At 43.9% G+C, this 16,620-nt stretch overlaps 1 protein-coding gene and 1 long non-coding RNA gene across 5 annotated transcripts in view; one reads left to right on the top strand and one right to left on the bottom strand.

Annotated features, from left to right (window-relative positions):
* Inpp1 (inositol polyphosphate-1-phosphatase) overlaps window positions 1-16,620 on the top strand; it is a 50,501-nt gene that overhangs the window by 9,257 nt on the left and 24,624 nt on the right. Inside the window, exon 1 of one of the 4 annotated variants that reach the window (XM_052749414.1) lies at window positions 9,133-9,383. The exons of 1 other annotated variant lie outside the window; for it this stretch is intronic. Coding sequence is in view for 1 of the 3 variants with exons in the window: in XM_052749409.1 (XP_052605369.1) it covers window positions 9,873-9,900 (28 nt within the window). In the remaining 2 variants the exon portion in view is untranslated. Of the gene's footprint in view, window positions 1-9,132; window positions 9,515-9,541; window positions 9,901-16,620 lie in introns of those variants that run through there. 2 more of the 4 variants (XM_052749411.1, XM_052749409.1) reach the window with 2 other exon arrangements.
* On the bottom strand, window positions 508-7,607 carry LOC128117487 (uncharacterized). The gene is made up of 2 exons (XR_008220825.1): window positions 7,498-7,607; window positions 508-4,687 (listed from the first exon to the last, which is right to left on the bottom strand). It is a non-coding gene; the product is annotated as an uncharacterized LOC128117487 (long non-coding RNA).

The raw sequence follows: 16,620 nt of genomic DNA on the forward strand, positions 1-16,620 counted from the left end.
CAGTGTACAGCTGTGGAAATGCATGACATGCTTCTTACTCACACTTACATGTCTTATTGTTCTACTTAAGAATGTGCAGTTAGCAAAAGCAAACACAGATTTAGATTTTATTTATTTATGGACTTATTTTTATGAATATAGGTTGTCTGCATATATGTCCATATATGTCCCAGTGCCCACAGAGGGCATCAGATCCCCTGGGACTGGAGTTATAAACTGTTGTGAGTTGCCATGTGGGTGCTGGCAATCAAACTCTGGTCCTTTGGGAGAGCAGCCCGTGATCTTAATAACTGAATAATTTCCCTAGCTCTCAAACTTGGATTTAAAGGCAATAAGGGCTATTATATGTTATATGCCATATTTTTCCTTTTGGGTAGGTAATCCCACAAATCCCTTATGAACGAGTTTTTTTCCTAATGAGTTGCCATTCACCATATATGGTGACTATATCCCATCCATGAAAATAGAAAGACAAGTTTGTCTGTAGGATAGTCCCTCTAAAACAGATTCATTAGAGAAAAAAAACTTTAATGATTGCTTGATTTGCTATATGACATGTCCAGTAATGATGACATTCTCCAGTAATTAAAATTAAAATACATCACACATTTACAATATAAAATATGATGCTGACATTTTAAAGACTATACTGTTTTCAATACTAGCCTTGGTACATAGTAACAATACAATGTCCACATGTCACAGAAGGTCAGTTACATTCATTGTAAAGAATATTTATGTTATGTAGACACAATTTGCTAAGTTTATGAAACTTGTGATGTTAGCAAGTCCCTCAGGGAACTGGGAAAGCAAGGGCCTCTGCAAACTATCACACTAAATGCTTCATGGTTTCTCCAGGAGTATTTGTAGAGACATATGCATAGCAACATTATATGCAAGGCATATAATCCATGTGCATAGATACATAATATAAATTTTAGAGCACATGAATGTTTCATTCTGGATTTCTAAATATCTATATTTCTTTGGGGGAGGAAAAATAAAATTAAATGTGTGTTGAGTTGGTATGCTCTTGCCATGTACAGGAAAAACCTTGAGTACTTTTCTAAATCTTTTCATTGTTCAAGTATTTGGTATTCAGAAAGTTTCTACTAGTCATTTGCCATTCATTCTCTTCCCCCATGGAAGATAAAGAGATAAGGAAAGAGAAAATTGTAATTATTGGTATGATTATTCTTATATTGTTATTATGTTCAGAAACCCTCCACTGAAACTCTTCCATCCAAAATCCTAAGTCAACAAAAGAAAAAAGTGACTCATCCCACAATACTGGTGGCAAAACTGATTTAAATGTGTGTGATCTCTGTTTATATTTAGAGACAAAAAGACAGTGGAAGGCATGGCAGCAACATTGTATTTTTAAGGCAGCAACATTGTAAGTTTGCGGTGGGTGAAAGACTTATGGAAATTGGTATCATCAAGGATCTATTTTCCCTAGTTTTGACTTTGATATCACCAGTGATACAGATTAGAGACAGAGGCCGTGATGCAGGACCTGCTCTCACACTGGATAGCACGCTGGGGTCTTCACATGTCTTTGTGAGAACAGACAGTGTGAAAGAGTAGAGAACAGAAAATCAGAGATGGGAGATCCTAGCAGGGGCTGAGAACTCATTTCCTTCTCATCTTGATGTCAAGCAGTGGTCTACAACCCTCTTTTTTATTTTTTATTTGTTTTTTCGAGACAGAGTTTCTCTGTGTAGTTCTGGTGCCTGTCCTGGATCCCACTGTAGACCAGGCTGACTTTGAACTCAGAGAGATCCACCTGGCTCTGCCTCCCGAGTGCTGGGATTAAAGGCGTGTGCCATCACCACCCAGCCTACAAGCCTCTTTGAATTTATTGGACCTGTAGAAACAACTGTATTTGTTATTTTCAAAATAAAATTTAACTGTATAAGTCAATTAGATAATTAACTATTCACAATCATTTGGAGAATAGAAAAAAGTAAAACAAAGAATAGGAAGTGGGTAAAATGACTATGAAGGAAAAAAACTGTGAAGTTAGTTTTTTTTAAAAAAAAAAAAAACTGACCAGTGAGGGGGTCCCTGCAGGTGTCATACAAGAAATTGAACCCCCATGAAGAGAGAAGACTGAAAACCTCCTGCAGGTTGACTTTGTCAGCCTGGATCAGACTTCAGGGGGTCTAATGAGAGGAGGTTTATTCCCAATGTATTTAAGTTCAGTACAATTAAAAAAAAATGTTTCCTGGTGTAATAAGATCCCCACTGCACAAGGAAGCGTAATTACACTGAAACTCAACTCGGTACATGCCATTTCTTCCAAGAAGATGAGTTCTAGAGATAGGCTACCTGTACTAGCTTAAGGGCCTAAAGGTCTGCTCTGGTCTCTGTCATACAGATATGTAGAGGTCACTTGGGCTGTTAGCCACCTCTGATCCTGGTTGTGGGAGCTTGGGAGCACCTCTGTCTATAAGGGTCATTTAGATTACTAGCCACCTCTGGTCCTGGTTGTGGGAGCTTGATATGGCCTGGCCCAACAGATAACACAGATCACCAGGCAGTTAATCATTTCCAATTTTCAGCTTTCTTGATGGAAGAACAGGTTTTTCGTCTTTCCCATTGGAAAGACAATCCCGTGTGCTTAACATTCCTGGTTTCTCTGAAGATCTGTGGGCACAGGGACGTTAGTGTTGTGCTCCCAACAGACCAGAATCAACTGGATGCTCCTCCTGATTTTCCAGTATTTTCCCCACTCACAGGAGTTAGAGGAAACACTAGATAAATCACACCTAAGCAAATATTTTTCTACCAGTACATTCGACAAAGAGACTGTGAAAAAGCATACAAGATCAAATATTTTATACGTATAATCATTCTGAAAAGTAACATTACTTTAAGCTCTGGGGGATCAGGGTCATGATGGTGCCCAAACATACTTACAGTGGACTCAGCAGCAATAACCAGGCACTTTAAAGCCCAACGTCACAGCCACATATGGGGGTCACAAAAGAAACTGGCAACAATAAAATTTTTTGAATGCACAAAAGCCAAAAAGTAATTCAAAATAAAATCCACGATGAATCTAACGTGTTCCTGACAGCGCTCCCCTGTATGAAAGCTCATGATGTCACCAAACCTCAGCTCAGACTTGCAAATATTGTATGTTATAAATAATAGTGTTCTCACTGGACCTACAAATGTTTCTGTTCTTACAGAAACAATAGTTTAATTACAGAAAAAAAAACCCACCTTGACTATTTTTCTACCAATATTTCTCAACAGATAAGTAAACAATTCAGTAGATCTGTGGATTGCTTGGAATGTTTGATTTTTTAAAAGTCACTGTTTGAATTGCTGACTTGAGATTCATAAAACAATTAAACAAATTTGACCTGTAATTATAACAGGATTTCCAGCAATTCTGAAATGGTCCCAAACATACTTCTGTCATTTTATTTTTTAGATATGCAAAAAACTCTAGCATTCTCAGCTTTGCTGATTATAAAATCAGAATATTGATCAATTCTGAAAAATATTGAAGATGGATGCTCTGTGTCCTGTGGTATCAAAAATTCAGCCAAGATTTAATTCTTATATAGAAATAAACAACTACATTAATCTCATTGGTATGCAAATTTGCATTATTTGGTTAAAATGGTTGCTTATGCCAAAGATTTTTTGGTATTTATGTTTTGTTTTTTCAAAGAATTATTTTAAAATTTTTTTTTCTGTTTTATTGTCAGTAAATGTGTGGTTTAAGCGCCTAGTTTATATATCTTATGTATACCCAAAGTCACATTAAATATTTTTCAGGCAAAAAGGGTTGAAAGTAGAAAAAGCTTAAGAAACTGCTTGGGATCACAAAAGCAAGAGTTTTGGTAAATTTCAAAGTCAAAAGAACCAGCATAGGAGAGAACCCTGCCCCCCAGCCCGGTCTTCTCTTGCCCTTCCAGAATGATCTGGTGACATGCAGTCTAGAGACACCACAGGTATGGTTTAGGAAAGGAATTTGATTCAGTGTACAGATATTTTAAAGAAACCCTTTAATGTTTTATTTTTAATACTTAAGAAATAAATGCATTATTTTCTATGAAATTAATTTATGTTGATACTTACCACAAAATATCAAAACATAAACAAATTGTATACAGTTCTGGAAACAAAACTAAGGAAACTCATTTTGAAGCAAAATACATAAAAAGAATAATTAGAGCATGAACATTCAAGATAACATACTTTGAATTGAAATAGTTTCACAAACTAATGAGCACAGAGGAAACCCCACATAAGCTCCTGTTAGAGTCCTCTGTGGAAAGCTAAAATAAACAAGAAAATGTCCAGGAAGTTTAAGAAAGGAAGGAAATGACTCATTGATAATCTTCTTGCTGCAGAGGAAAACCTCTGTGCCAGACAGCAGGGAAGGTGGCCCCTCCTTGTCAGAAGCTGGGTCAGACATTCAAAAGGGGGCATGCAGATGGCCCAAGGGGAAAGGCATCCCAACACCCCTTCCCAGAATTTTCACTCTTAAATTCCAACCTGCAATTTCCTTGAGACACGGAAGAGCTGGAATCCCAGGATCCATGTACTTCAAAGCTACTGTGTGGTTGTGAGGGAACTCAGTGAGCATCCCTGCTGTGGATGGGCAAGTGGAACACTGTAATTCCCATGTTACCAGGTCGACATTGTACCCAAGGCCTGGTGAGACCTGGAAAAGAGAAAACATTATTTCCAAGTATAAGGATGTGACTCTAAATATATCTATCATGACTTGTCCATCCTCTGCTTTTGACCTTTTAACTCTTAGCTGAAATACCTCATTTGATCCCCTCTAGTTTATACAGCTTAATAACTCTGCCCTTCTAAAACTCCAGTTTTAAATAGTCTATCTACCACAAATGTTAAGGAGTCCTCTCTAAAAGTTTCTTTATTAGTAGCTCACATGAATCTGAGTTTCATGAAATTCAATCTTTTCTAAGATTGATTTGTGTTCATTAACAATGTAAAGGTGGCACCAAAGTAACATAGTACAACGTACGTAGTACACGGACTCACGACGATATCAATTCAAACAGTCTATGCTGTGAGCATCATGCAATTATTCATTACCAAGCCTCCTATGGTAGAGTTACCTTTACATCTGCCTAACAGCAGACATACAGGTGGTAAATGCTGCAGCACTCACCTGGTGAACCACAGCCAGTCACTTCCAGCTGTCCAACAGACAGCGACCAGCACACTATGCTGGTCTGTGTGATGACTGGTCAGTTTGATGCAAGTTTGAAGCGACAGATACAATTTTTTCAAAATATTTGCATATATCGGGGGTGCACATGAGTGTCTGTGCTGTGGAGATCAGGGGGCATCAGATCCCTTGGAGCTGGAGTTACAGGCAGTGGTGAGCTACCATGTGAGTGTGGTGAACAGAACTCAAGACCCTTGAGAGAGCAGCATAAGCTCTTAACTGCAGGGCCACCTCTGAGCCCATTAGATACACTTCTATATAAAGAATATGACAGAGTCAAGAAAGCCTGAGAAGACCTGGACTGTGGCCATTGACCCTTAAATAAGATGGCTAATACACCATTGAAAACTCTTTCAGAAATGGAGAAAATGCTCTTCTATAGTGGATAAAGGGCACTTTATAAAACATTCTACGGTGATTTTTTTTTCATCCATATATGCACAAAGAAGACTTAAAAACACACACACACACACACACACACACACACACACACACACACACACACACACATCCAAAATGCCAACAGCTATAGTTTACAGGGTAAGTTGTATTTCCTTTCCTAACAGTTGGCCCAAGAAAGACCACATGTGCTACAGGCAGCGGAGCTATAGGGCAGGGTTAGCCAGGTCCACTGGATCCCAGCTGGTGCCACCAAACACAAGGCTGCGGGGTTTGGCACAGAGGTTTGGCTTTGCTTTGGCTCAGTCCTTCCTTGCTGTGGTTTGCTGCCCCTTTCTGGACAGGAACGTTTGCTCTGTGTCATTGTATGTTGAAAGTCGGTGACTTGCTTTTTTGTTTGTTTGTTTGTTTTTAGGCATTAATAGTTAAGGCAGACTGTGGACTTTCAGTTTTTGCAGTTGGACAGAATCCATTTTTTCACTATGAAGTGTCAATAAGCCTAGAGGGGGTGGGAATGAAATACTATGGTTCAAAGATAAAATGTCCCCCCTGTGTTTGAACAGGCGATCCCCAGCTGTGGCAGCCTCCGATTACCAACATGGCTGAACCTAATTAAACAGCTTCCTAGCTGGTTGAGTTGGAGTAGGTTGCCTAGGAGCTCTCCGTGTGTGGGGGCTTGTACTGAAGACCGTTCCTACTGCAGTGGAGAGCAGGAAATTCCTCTTTAGGCTGTGCTGTTCCCTTTAACAGTCAGCAGCGTTTCCAGCAGTGACTTTGTCCACAACTGAAATTTACTCCTCCTCCTTTCCTGGCCCAAATGCATATTTTCCACACTGTTCTCCTTCACTTTCTGTTCAGAGTTCTCACTGCAAATCTGGATACAAGCGGCAAGAGCAAATCCCATGCTGCTTCAACTTTCCTGCACAAAACCAATTATTCCTCACAAACCCAGCTTTGCTTGCACTTTGCAGGGAATGTGGCCAGGCCTTGTAAGAATCTAATACAAATGGCTTTCAGGCCAGTTCCTTCACCTAAAGCCCCCCTTCCCTTCAGAAACCTCTTGAGAAGTTTCTTTCTGGTCCATCTTTCTATTGGCATTCTGCTCTTCTACAGAAGGGCCTGTTAAGCTCTGCATACAATGTTCTAAGGCTCCTGTCGCCCACAACTCCAAGTTCTTCCATATTCCTACGAGAGAGAGAGAGAGAGAGAGAGAGAGAGAGAGAGAGAGAGAGAGAGAGAGAGAGAGAGAGAGAAGAACAAAAACCAAACCAAACAAATAAAACAAACAACAACAAAACCCCAAAAAGACACAGAGAGGCTGGTTACTGGCCAGGCTCACTCCCCACCACTCACTTCTTCCAGTGAGACCTCCTGCCCAACGGTTCTATAACTCTCCAAAAGAGGACCCCAAACTAGGGATGAAATGTCCAAACGTGTGAGCTTGTGGGTAACACTTTACAGTTAAGCCATAACAGTCTGACAAAGATATTAAAATGATGATAATACCATGTGAGTACTGGAGCCAAATTTCCAGGTTCAAACAGTCTCACCAAATACTACATAGTTGAGCAAATTAACCCCTTTACATCTTAATTGTCATAGAAATATTTCTTTATATTATAAAAATTCTTTGTAATGTAATAATAATAAATACATATTTCATTATAAAATACAAACAACTGTAATAACTACCATGAGACTGGGGTAAGAATTAAAATTTTTTATGGTTATTATTGTGTGTGCATGTGAGCACACACATGTACCGTGGCATACGAGTAGAGGTCAGAGTTTTGGGAACGGGTTCTCTCCTTTCCCCATGTGGGTACCAGAAAGCAAACCGAGGTCTTCAGGCTTGGTGGCATCTTTTTTTTTACCTGCTCTGTCCTCTCACCAGCCGTGGTAGAGGTGAGACTTGCCAGTTACACGGCTGTCACAACAGTCTTACAGCGGCAGGAGACTGTTCACGGCCGTCGAGATGGCGTCCACAAACATGGAGTTATAAGTATTTATGGATTGACATCTAGGCCAGGTTTGGTAAATGTGAGTGGCAAAGTTGACAGATAAGAGGGGACAATGGGCCCTGGTCACCAGGAGCTTGCTGTAGTATTACTGGAGAGCAGGAGCTAACGAAGGCTTCTAAGCAAGCAAGCGACTCACTGCGATATATGTTGTAGGGTGGTCCCGCAGCAGCAGCAGAGAAGTGGGCTAGATTCATAGCCCCGACTCTACCCCCTCTCCAATTCTGCTCCTGGACAAAATTCTTCACCTTCCATCTACTTCCTCTAAATATCAAATTTATATTATTTTTTGATATTGCTGTCATAGATCTGATTTCATAACTAGTAACAGCAGTAACAGCAAGGAGGAACTTGAGAGAATGGATTTAAAGGACAACCTGAGAATCTAGGCCTGGTGGAACACATCAGTACTCCCAGCGCCCAGAAGGCTGAGGCAGGGGGTAGGACCGTGAATTTGAGGCCAGCGGGGGTTATAAAGAGAGACTCTGTACGAGTAAAACTAGATAAAATAAAAAGATGATCTGAGAGAGAAGGCTGCATCCACTGAGCCTGCAGAGGGAATGAAAGCTGGAAATGGGAGGGACCTACAGGAGCCAGCTGAGTTACTATGGGCTCTGTTTTTCACAGTACTGCCCCAGGCTCCTGTCCCAGTGGCTCCTTGTTGCTCAGAGTCGCCATCACAGTACTGCAGATAAATGGCGGTGTGGGGGAAGGTAGATGAGAAAACCTGCTAGTTGGAACTGTGGAAGAGCGTTCCAGTTCCAGCCACCTCCTGCAAGGGCAACCTCTTCTGCAGGCTTCTTTGGGGCTTTGCAGGGTTGTCCTGCACTGCTTGTATAAAGTAAAAAGGGCTGTAACGCGCTGCTTTAGAAGGCCCAGTGCACTCAGAGACCCTGAGCCCGTTCTATCCCAAAGTTTTCTGTTGCCCTTTTGAAATTCCCACCCTTGCTGCCCATTGTCCATCACCATTCATTCCTGTTCCAACCTGCCATTCCCAACTATCCTTAAGGCACACCGAGCACTACTTTCAAGGGATGCAACGAGAAGCACCCAAGAAGCGCTTCCTGCCTGGCTGGCCCTTGGCCCACATAGAAGGCATATATGCCCAGAAGACACTGCTTTGGCTAAACGAACGTGCAGCCACCTAGACACTTCTATTAGAACAAGGATACTCCAATGTCGCTAGCAGGAAGTCCAGCTTCACAGCTTCCAACCCATCTGTCAAACCCACAACATCCGGAGTCCTAATGAATGGAGGAGGAATAGTCTCAGAGTTTGTGGGCAGTTCGGGAGAAATCCGCATGCCATGAACTGTGGATGAGGCGACCGACCCCCAGCTTCCTGGCCCTCCCATGCAATTCACCCTGCTTCACTTGTGACGTCGCGGGCGCCAGACTCCGGCAGGCGTGGGATGCCCTCGCCCGCCCCAGAAGCCAGAGGCGTCACCGCGCCTTTCCACGCCACCAGCCCCGGGGGAAGAGACGGGGCGGGGACCTGGCAGAAACTGGGCAGCACGACTGGGAGCCAGGAGAGGCAGGGCGCCTCCCCGCCTTCGCTGCGGTGACCTCCGCGGTCCTCCCGGCCCGCTGCGACCGCCCCAGGACGCCGGCGCCGGGTCCCCGCGCGACCACCTCCTGGCGCTGGCACTCCCCTCCTCCTCCTCGCCCGCCCCTCCTCCTCCTCCTCTTCCGTTTCTCAGGGAAAGGCTGTAGCCTCCTTCTGGGCTCCGCATCCCCGCTTAGGTAATCCTCTTTCCTGCTTACGCCACCCCCTCCCCGGTGTCCCCGCGCCGGCGCCTCCTCCGCCTCCTCCGCGGCGCATCTGGGTCCCCGCGAGCGAGCGGCGCGCGCTCCATCGCCTCCGCGGAGGGCAGGTGAGTTGGTCTCCGGCCGAAGGCTGCTCGCCTCTGCCGCAGGGGCCTGCGAGGTCCCCGGCCGCTGCAGCTAGGCCGTGCCGGCCTGGCCCTGCCTACCGGGACAGAGCCCCGAGTCTCCAGCCGGGAGGCTCCCGCGCGCGGTCCCTTTTAGCTCTGCAGGAGCCGCCGCCAAGAGATCCGCGCGGGAAGACAGAGTAGCAAGCAACTCTCTTCCCCGGCTTGGTTCCTCTCGGTCCTCCCACTAGCCTCTAGGTTGAATGAGCTCATCTGAGAAAGCTGAGGCCCAGATGCCACGGTAGGTGGCGTAGCTGTGAAGCCAGGGAGCAGTTTGAGAGATGCTACACAGCGTGGGTGTATGTGGAGTGCCGCTAGAGACCCACTAGGTGAGTGTAAAGTAAACAGACCGGGACTATATTTAGATAAATCTCCACCCCTTCGCTTGTAATTCTTTCTACATTTTGAAGTGTGGTCGTGTGAGACGTGCCTAGGCAGCGGATGTGGACAGCATGGGCAGCTGTCACCTAACCCTGTAATACCTGGCTTTGGTGAAATCACATGGACTGTCAGATGTGCGGTGTGAGAGAAAATCCAGGGGAAACATGCAAGCAAGCGCGGGTGTGTAAGCTGCAGATTTCCGTCCTTAAAACTAGGGCCGAGCACATGGAGGTTTGCCCACTGTGTGAGGGTATTCACTCCAAAAGGACAGTGTGGCTTGAGGCTGTGCGGAATGGAACATTTTTTTGGCTCCTTGCCCTTAATTCCCAGTTTCGATAAGTTGATAAGGCTTCGGTCCGCTCCACCTGGTAACAACCTAAGGCAGAAAACAGTCCCCTAAACTACCGGTTGCCCGATGAACTAACTGCTAAGTGACCTCAGCCAGGCCTCTGAAAGTGCAGACCATAAGGGAAAATGCAGGCAATGGCAAAGCCCCTTTTAACTCCTGCACGCACCTGTTTGCGGTTTTACTAACTTACTTTATTTTTTTAAGGACTTTTATGCTACTTTTGAAGTTAATTCTTAGTCATGAGGTAAGCCACACGTTTTGAATAGAATAAAATACCTCTTCTTTGCAAGCTTCTGAACTAAGCCACCGCCTGTTCGGTAACTGCATCTGTAGTATGAAATTCATTACGACTGATCTAAATTATAACTATACGTGGAGTTAAACTATACTTGGAAAGAAAATGTTAATTTCTTTTTAGACACAGAAGGCCAATAAAATACAGGCAATAAAGGCAAATCATTATATAGGCATTTCTTTTATTTCGACCTTGAGTGATAATTAGAAAAAAAAAAAAAAGCCTTATTCTTATTCAAGTACCGAAAGTGCTTGAAAGTTAAGCACATAATCAATTAAAAAAAAAAAAAAAAAAACACCTTCAATTCTAAAGGCAAGAATGGCACATGTGAGAACTTTTGCCAGGTGGGCGTCCTTGTGAATGTCCTTGTTAAAAAACTTCCTGTGTCCTAACGAGGTCAGCAGGACTCAATGTCCATGCGTGTGCCTGGGGTAGTTTGGAAATAAAAGTTTTGCTTCCTGTTTCTCACAACTAGTGTGGAATCACGTTTCCTGCACGTGTCTGTTTATTAGCATGACCTGAGCTAAGGGCAGGTAAAGGAATGACGATCTCAGTAGAAGACTGGGGGGTGACTCACTGCATAAAGTGCTTCCCGTCCCCAGAGCCACACAAAAGGGGGGCAGGCACAGTGTGCCCGGTACCCCCCCATACGGGGTGGAGGTGGGTTCTCAGGACAGACTGGCTAGCTAGAGTAGCTGGATCGAGCTTCAGGTTCGGTGAGAGCCACTACAGTAAACTGGAGAGTGACCTAAGGAGACATCCAGCGTCAACTCTGGGCTTCCACAGGCACACACCTGCATCTGCAAACAGTGGATCATGTGTACACGCACATACACCACATGCACAAAATGATACTCGGTGGCAACTTGGTAATTTCATTCTGGCATTTAGTTAGTAAGTCAGACAGGGTCTGGTGTATCCCAAGCTGGCCTCAAACCCTACCTTGATCTTCCTGTTTCCATCTCAGTAGCGCTAGTCTTACAGCACTAGTAGATTTCTCCACTGACTCGGTAAGCCAGATCAAGCCGGATTAAAAAGCAAAGGACCAGGTATATTTGAACAATGCACTCCAGGGTGAGTCCTCCATCAGAAGTGGCAAGAGAGAAATCACATGGCCGCTCTGAGAGAAGGGGCTTAAATACCCTGTAGGCAGAGGGTTGGGGGTGGGGAGAGCGATGATCCATCCTCCACAAGCTGGGCCCCATCATGGTAGGTGGGGTTTTGAGCAGCTAGCAGGCTCGGGGAGGAGCTGCCGCCATTGCTGAGAATGCAGAACTGGGCTTTTTTGGTGGGTCTCTGAGAGGGCAGGGTTTGAAGAGAGAAAACTGGGGCCGGGCTGGAGATTCCAGCCGAGCATCCTGACCTTCTTGGAAATATAGTTCAAGTCTGGCTACTTCCTGCTGGCATGGGACGATGTGGGGAGGGGGAGTTGGGAGTCTGTGGGCTCATGGTCAGCAGGAGGTGTGGATGGAAAGGCATGCAGTCAACTGCTCCTTGAGGAAGTGGAGAAGTCAAGTTGCTAGGAGAAAAAAATAGATTATTGGTTTTTTTTATTATCATGGATGACTAATTATTAATCTGTATTTCTTAATTATCCATTACAATTTAAATGAGTTACATAAACATAATACCTTAAGCAAGAGTAGAAATATACATACAGTATAACAAAATTAACTTTAAATTTGTACCGATAAACTAACGTCCATAGCAATGCAAAACATTTTAAACAAGGTGTTGCTCTTTTTCCCCTTTATTTATTTATTTTTTTTTTATTAAGAGATTTTTTTACTCATTTTACATACCAACCACAGATTCCCCTCTCCTCCCTCCTCCCACCCCCCAACCCATTCCCACGTCGAAGGGAAAGTCCCCCATGGGGAGTCAGCAGAGCCTGGCACACTCAGTTGAGGCAGGTCCAAGCCCCTCTTCCCTGCACCAAGGCTGTGCAAAGGGTCTCACCATAGGCACTAGGCTCCAAAAAGCCAGCTCATGCACTAGGGACGGGTCCCGATCCCACCGCCTGGGGGCCCCCCAAAATAGATTATTAACAGCAGCCCTAGGAGCAGGGCTAGCCATGGGAAGAGTGAAGACTGCCAGTAAGTGTTAGTCTCCACCAGGCCAGATTCGTTGACACAGTAGCAGCACTCTTTCCCCAGAAACATGCAGGTGTCTGTAAAGCAGCTGAACAGATTTATGCCTTGTTGTCATAGCAAAGGCTATGGCTTTGGGTTAAAAGGCATGGACATTTTCCTCTATGTCTAGAGAGCCTGTTTTAGCCTAATGGAACACACCTCTTTAGGTCTGTACTTAGAAGACAACCAGAAGAAATTTAAAATCTTGAGCTTGTGGTCGAATGGTAAATAGTCAGTGCTCTGTTTATCAGGACTCCATGTATCAATGCTAAAGCTCTGAACTTCTGAAATCCCAGTATAATATTAGCATAGAAAGGGGAAGAAGTCCAAAACATCTTTACATACCTTAGTGGAAAGCCACATCTGAAACCCGTTTATCCCTCTCTATGAAACCTGTGAACAAGACGAACCTGTCTGTAATTTTTTTTTTTTAAACAAGAAACTTAACTAATGAACTAATGAACTACCAAGGTGGTTGTAGGGGGGAGGGAGGCTATTGAACTGGGAAAGCGATCAGTAGCCTAGTCATCAAACACCATCAGATCTGAGAAGGATAAATTTCACCTGAGTAAGCAGAAGTGAAACAAACATTAAAAAAGACAGACTTGCTGGCTACCTAGACAGCTACCCCGGGTTCCTCCATGGTCATTGTGGGCAGCAGAGGTCTCAGGGCAGCGTCAGTCTTCAGCTGCCAGGTCCAGAAGGTCTGACAGACTTTCCTGTGGAGTAGGAATTTAGGGAGACTGGCCTACCTTGTCTTGGCAAAGTGGGGAGATCAATTCCCCAGTGTCCTGCTTGTCTACAGTCTGGACAGGGTCTTGGCAGCAGTTGACGTGAAAGGCAGGTTTTTTCTGCTCCATCACTGGATTTGCTACATAGAAAGCAAGCTCCAGGTGGAAGTTCTTCTGTGCCCATCCATCTTCTTTGGAGGAGATGGAGTGCTGCCAGGAGCTGGCATGTCTCTATCATGAAAAACTTTTTTATTAAACATTTTAAATGCTGTATTCTCAGATCTCTGAACTGTTTGAGGATCAGAATATCATATCTGTTAATTATATCTAAACTAGACAAATGTTGTTTGTTTTTAGGTTCTTGTAGGTTTAACTTAGAAAATATCTGAGAAGCTAAGTCTGAACATATCAAAGAAGTTGATTCTTTATGAGGTGACTGATTGTTAACTTGTATGTCTTATAAGATTAGAATTTTATATCTTTATCTCTGATAAGTTTAGCCTTAAGAAATAACAAATTCTTAATTGAAGCTTTTTTAATACACAGTCCACAAAGAGACTGAAATCTTTCCTGATCCTTTTATAGTACACCATTATAAAACACAGCAGTTTTCTGTATGACTTAGTTTACCAAACTAGCTACAGCTTAATAATATTAGTAAAAGCAAGGAGATTAGACATACATTCCTAAATCAGTCTCTGTTAGCCTGAGTAGACCATAGGTGGAGAGTCTTGCTGTGTCATAGGAAGGAATACCTCAGTCTCTGGTGTTCAGCTGTGGCCCTAAGTTGTTTTTTTTTTTTTTTAAGATTTATTTATTTATTATGAGGACACCAGATCTCATTACAGGTGGCTATGAGCCACCATGTGGTTGCTGGGAATTGAACTCAGAACCTCTGGAAGAGCAGTCAGTGCTCTTAACCGCTGAGCCATCTCTCCTGCCCCAAGGTCCTAAGTTTTCAAGAACAAAGGCATAGAACACAACAGTAATTTGTAGAAAACAAAACCAAATTTCAACAGTGTAAATAATTTAGTATCTCTATAAGGCAAAACCAAGTTTTAGCAGTATAAATAATTTAGTGTCTCTAAAATCAATACCAAGTGGATTACTCTTACATTACAAAATCTGGCTGCCAGGAAGACGCGTCCCTGTACATGAATGCATGCAGGTGCAGCTTTAATACCTCATTAAACCAACAATGTTTTATATCCTAACTTTCATGAACCTTGTTTTCAGGACAGGACAGGAATTATCATAGAAATCTATCCTAGCCCAAAGTATCTTGGAGACCTGTTGTCTCCTTGGTAAGCCCATCCCCTGTGATCACCTTTAATCAAGATGGCAGTGAAGTCACGTGACCTCCTTCCTCTCCAATCTTAGTCAAATGGTGACTGCCCACGTGGCTGTACTTAATTAAAATGGTGGCACATCACATGTTGTTTCCCAGAACAGTTCCAATTTGGAGTTACACGTTTTAAGTTGACTTTTTGTTACAGATTTTTAACATACCTAATTCCTTAGCTGTTTTTTTCTTAAGGTAGAACAGCATAAAATAACTTTAATATTTTTTATACCCAAATGACATATGTGTTAATATCCTGATCCCACCCCTTAGCGCCACCCTATGTCCTGACGTAAAAGTCTTTTTTTTAAGGAAAAACTCTGCCCATTGCTCCCTCTTCTCTCTTCTGCTTTCCTCCCAGGAGGTACGCACCTCTCAAACCCCTCGCCCCCCCATCTCTCCCTTTCCCTCTTTCTCTCCCCCTCTCTCTTCCCCCCACCAAATAAAACGCTTCACTGAGTGCTGTCTGCATGGCATCTCTGTCTCTCACCCGCGTGGGGCACCTTGACTCTACCCGCCCAAGCCCTCAGACCAGGACCTGCCGTTTACAATATCATAACAATATGAATCTCTATTTGTGCATCAGATTCAGTGGCCGGAAATCCCAGATGCAAATTCTGAGCCCAGGCAGCTAGTTGCATTAGTGGCAGTTGAGCTAAAAACACGTAAACTCCGGCATCCAAGACCAGTCAGAAACAAGCACGACGTGGCCCCATACAGTTATACGCCCAACTAGCCTGAAGTAATTCTGTGTAGCTCCCATGTCGACAAGAACATATACAGGCACAAATTCATCCATCCACACAAAGTAGACAGAACTTTCCTAACAGACAAACAAACCTTTCTGTGGGAAACAGACTTTGTTATAAATTATTATAGATTTTAAACTATGCCAGATGAGCAACTTACAAATCCTTAAATAAGAGTTTACAGTATAGTGCAGCATGCGAGAAACCATAGGAATAAAAGATTCTTAGGAGTGAGGAAGTAGAGCCTTAGGGGTAAGAGATTTTGGAATGTGGGTCTGCAGGCCAAAAGAGCCAAAGCCACATGGAGAATACAGAGGGCTAGAGCGTAAGCTGTGGGTCTTCCAGGGTGTTGGGGGAGGGGAGCGAGCAGGAGAAATGTCCATGTGGATGCAGTAGACTGCAGGAGCCAGACAAGCACACATGTACCCCTGTGGAAACTAACGCAGGAAGAATCGGACTCTAAAATCTGGAATTAGATTCAGACACAGACAATGATCTGTACATACCCTACTGAGGACCAGATCAGCCGACGCTGTAGGGGAGAACAGACACGGGCACGAAGCAGCTGGCCTCTCCAGCTGTGACTCCCACATTGCAACAAACGCAAGCACAGGACACTTACACAGTTTAGGGTGGGAGAGCACATAGGAACGAATAGAGAGAACAGATCTGTTGTGGGTAGAATCCCAGCATGACCAGACCAAACGTCAGGAGAGCCCAGTGAATAGGAAGGCAAAGTGGGCACCTTTCTGTGGGCCCTGCCAAGGCGTGCCACTGAGAGAACACCAGGAACAACGGAGGAGGGCAAGAGGATTATTGGGGGGTGGGGAGAGTGAAAGAGCGAAAGAAAGACCGGCTAGGAGTGGAGACATGAAAAACAGGTAGACAGACAGAACAGGGGAGAGGGAGGGCGGGAGTGCAGGGCTCAAAAACCCTGGATGAGGGAGCTCAAACCATTTGTCATATGGTGTGAGACAGTCCTAATTTGGGTAAATTTTGTAGTAGACACCCCAGGGGTGACTGAAGATCCAATTTAAATCTGCAGTTTCCCGTTTCCAAGTCTGTGCCAG

Source organism: Peromyscus californicus, unplaced genomic scaffold, assembly GCF_007827085.1.
Source record: "Peromyscus californicus insignis strain IS unplaced genomic scaffold, ASM782708v3 Scaffold_21__1_contigs__length_65335640, whole genome shotgun sequence".
Classification (NCBI taxonomy): domain Eukaryota; kingdom Metazoa; phylum Chordata; class Mammalia; order Rodentia; family Cricetidae; genus Peromyscus; species Peromyscus californicus.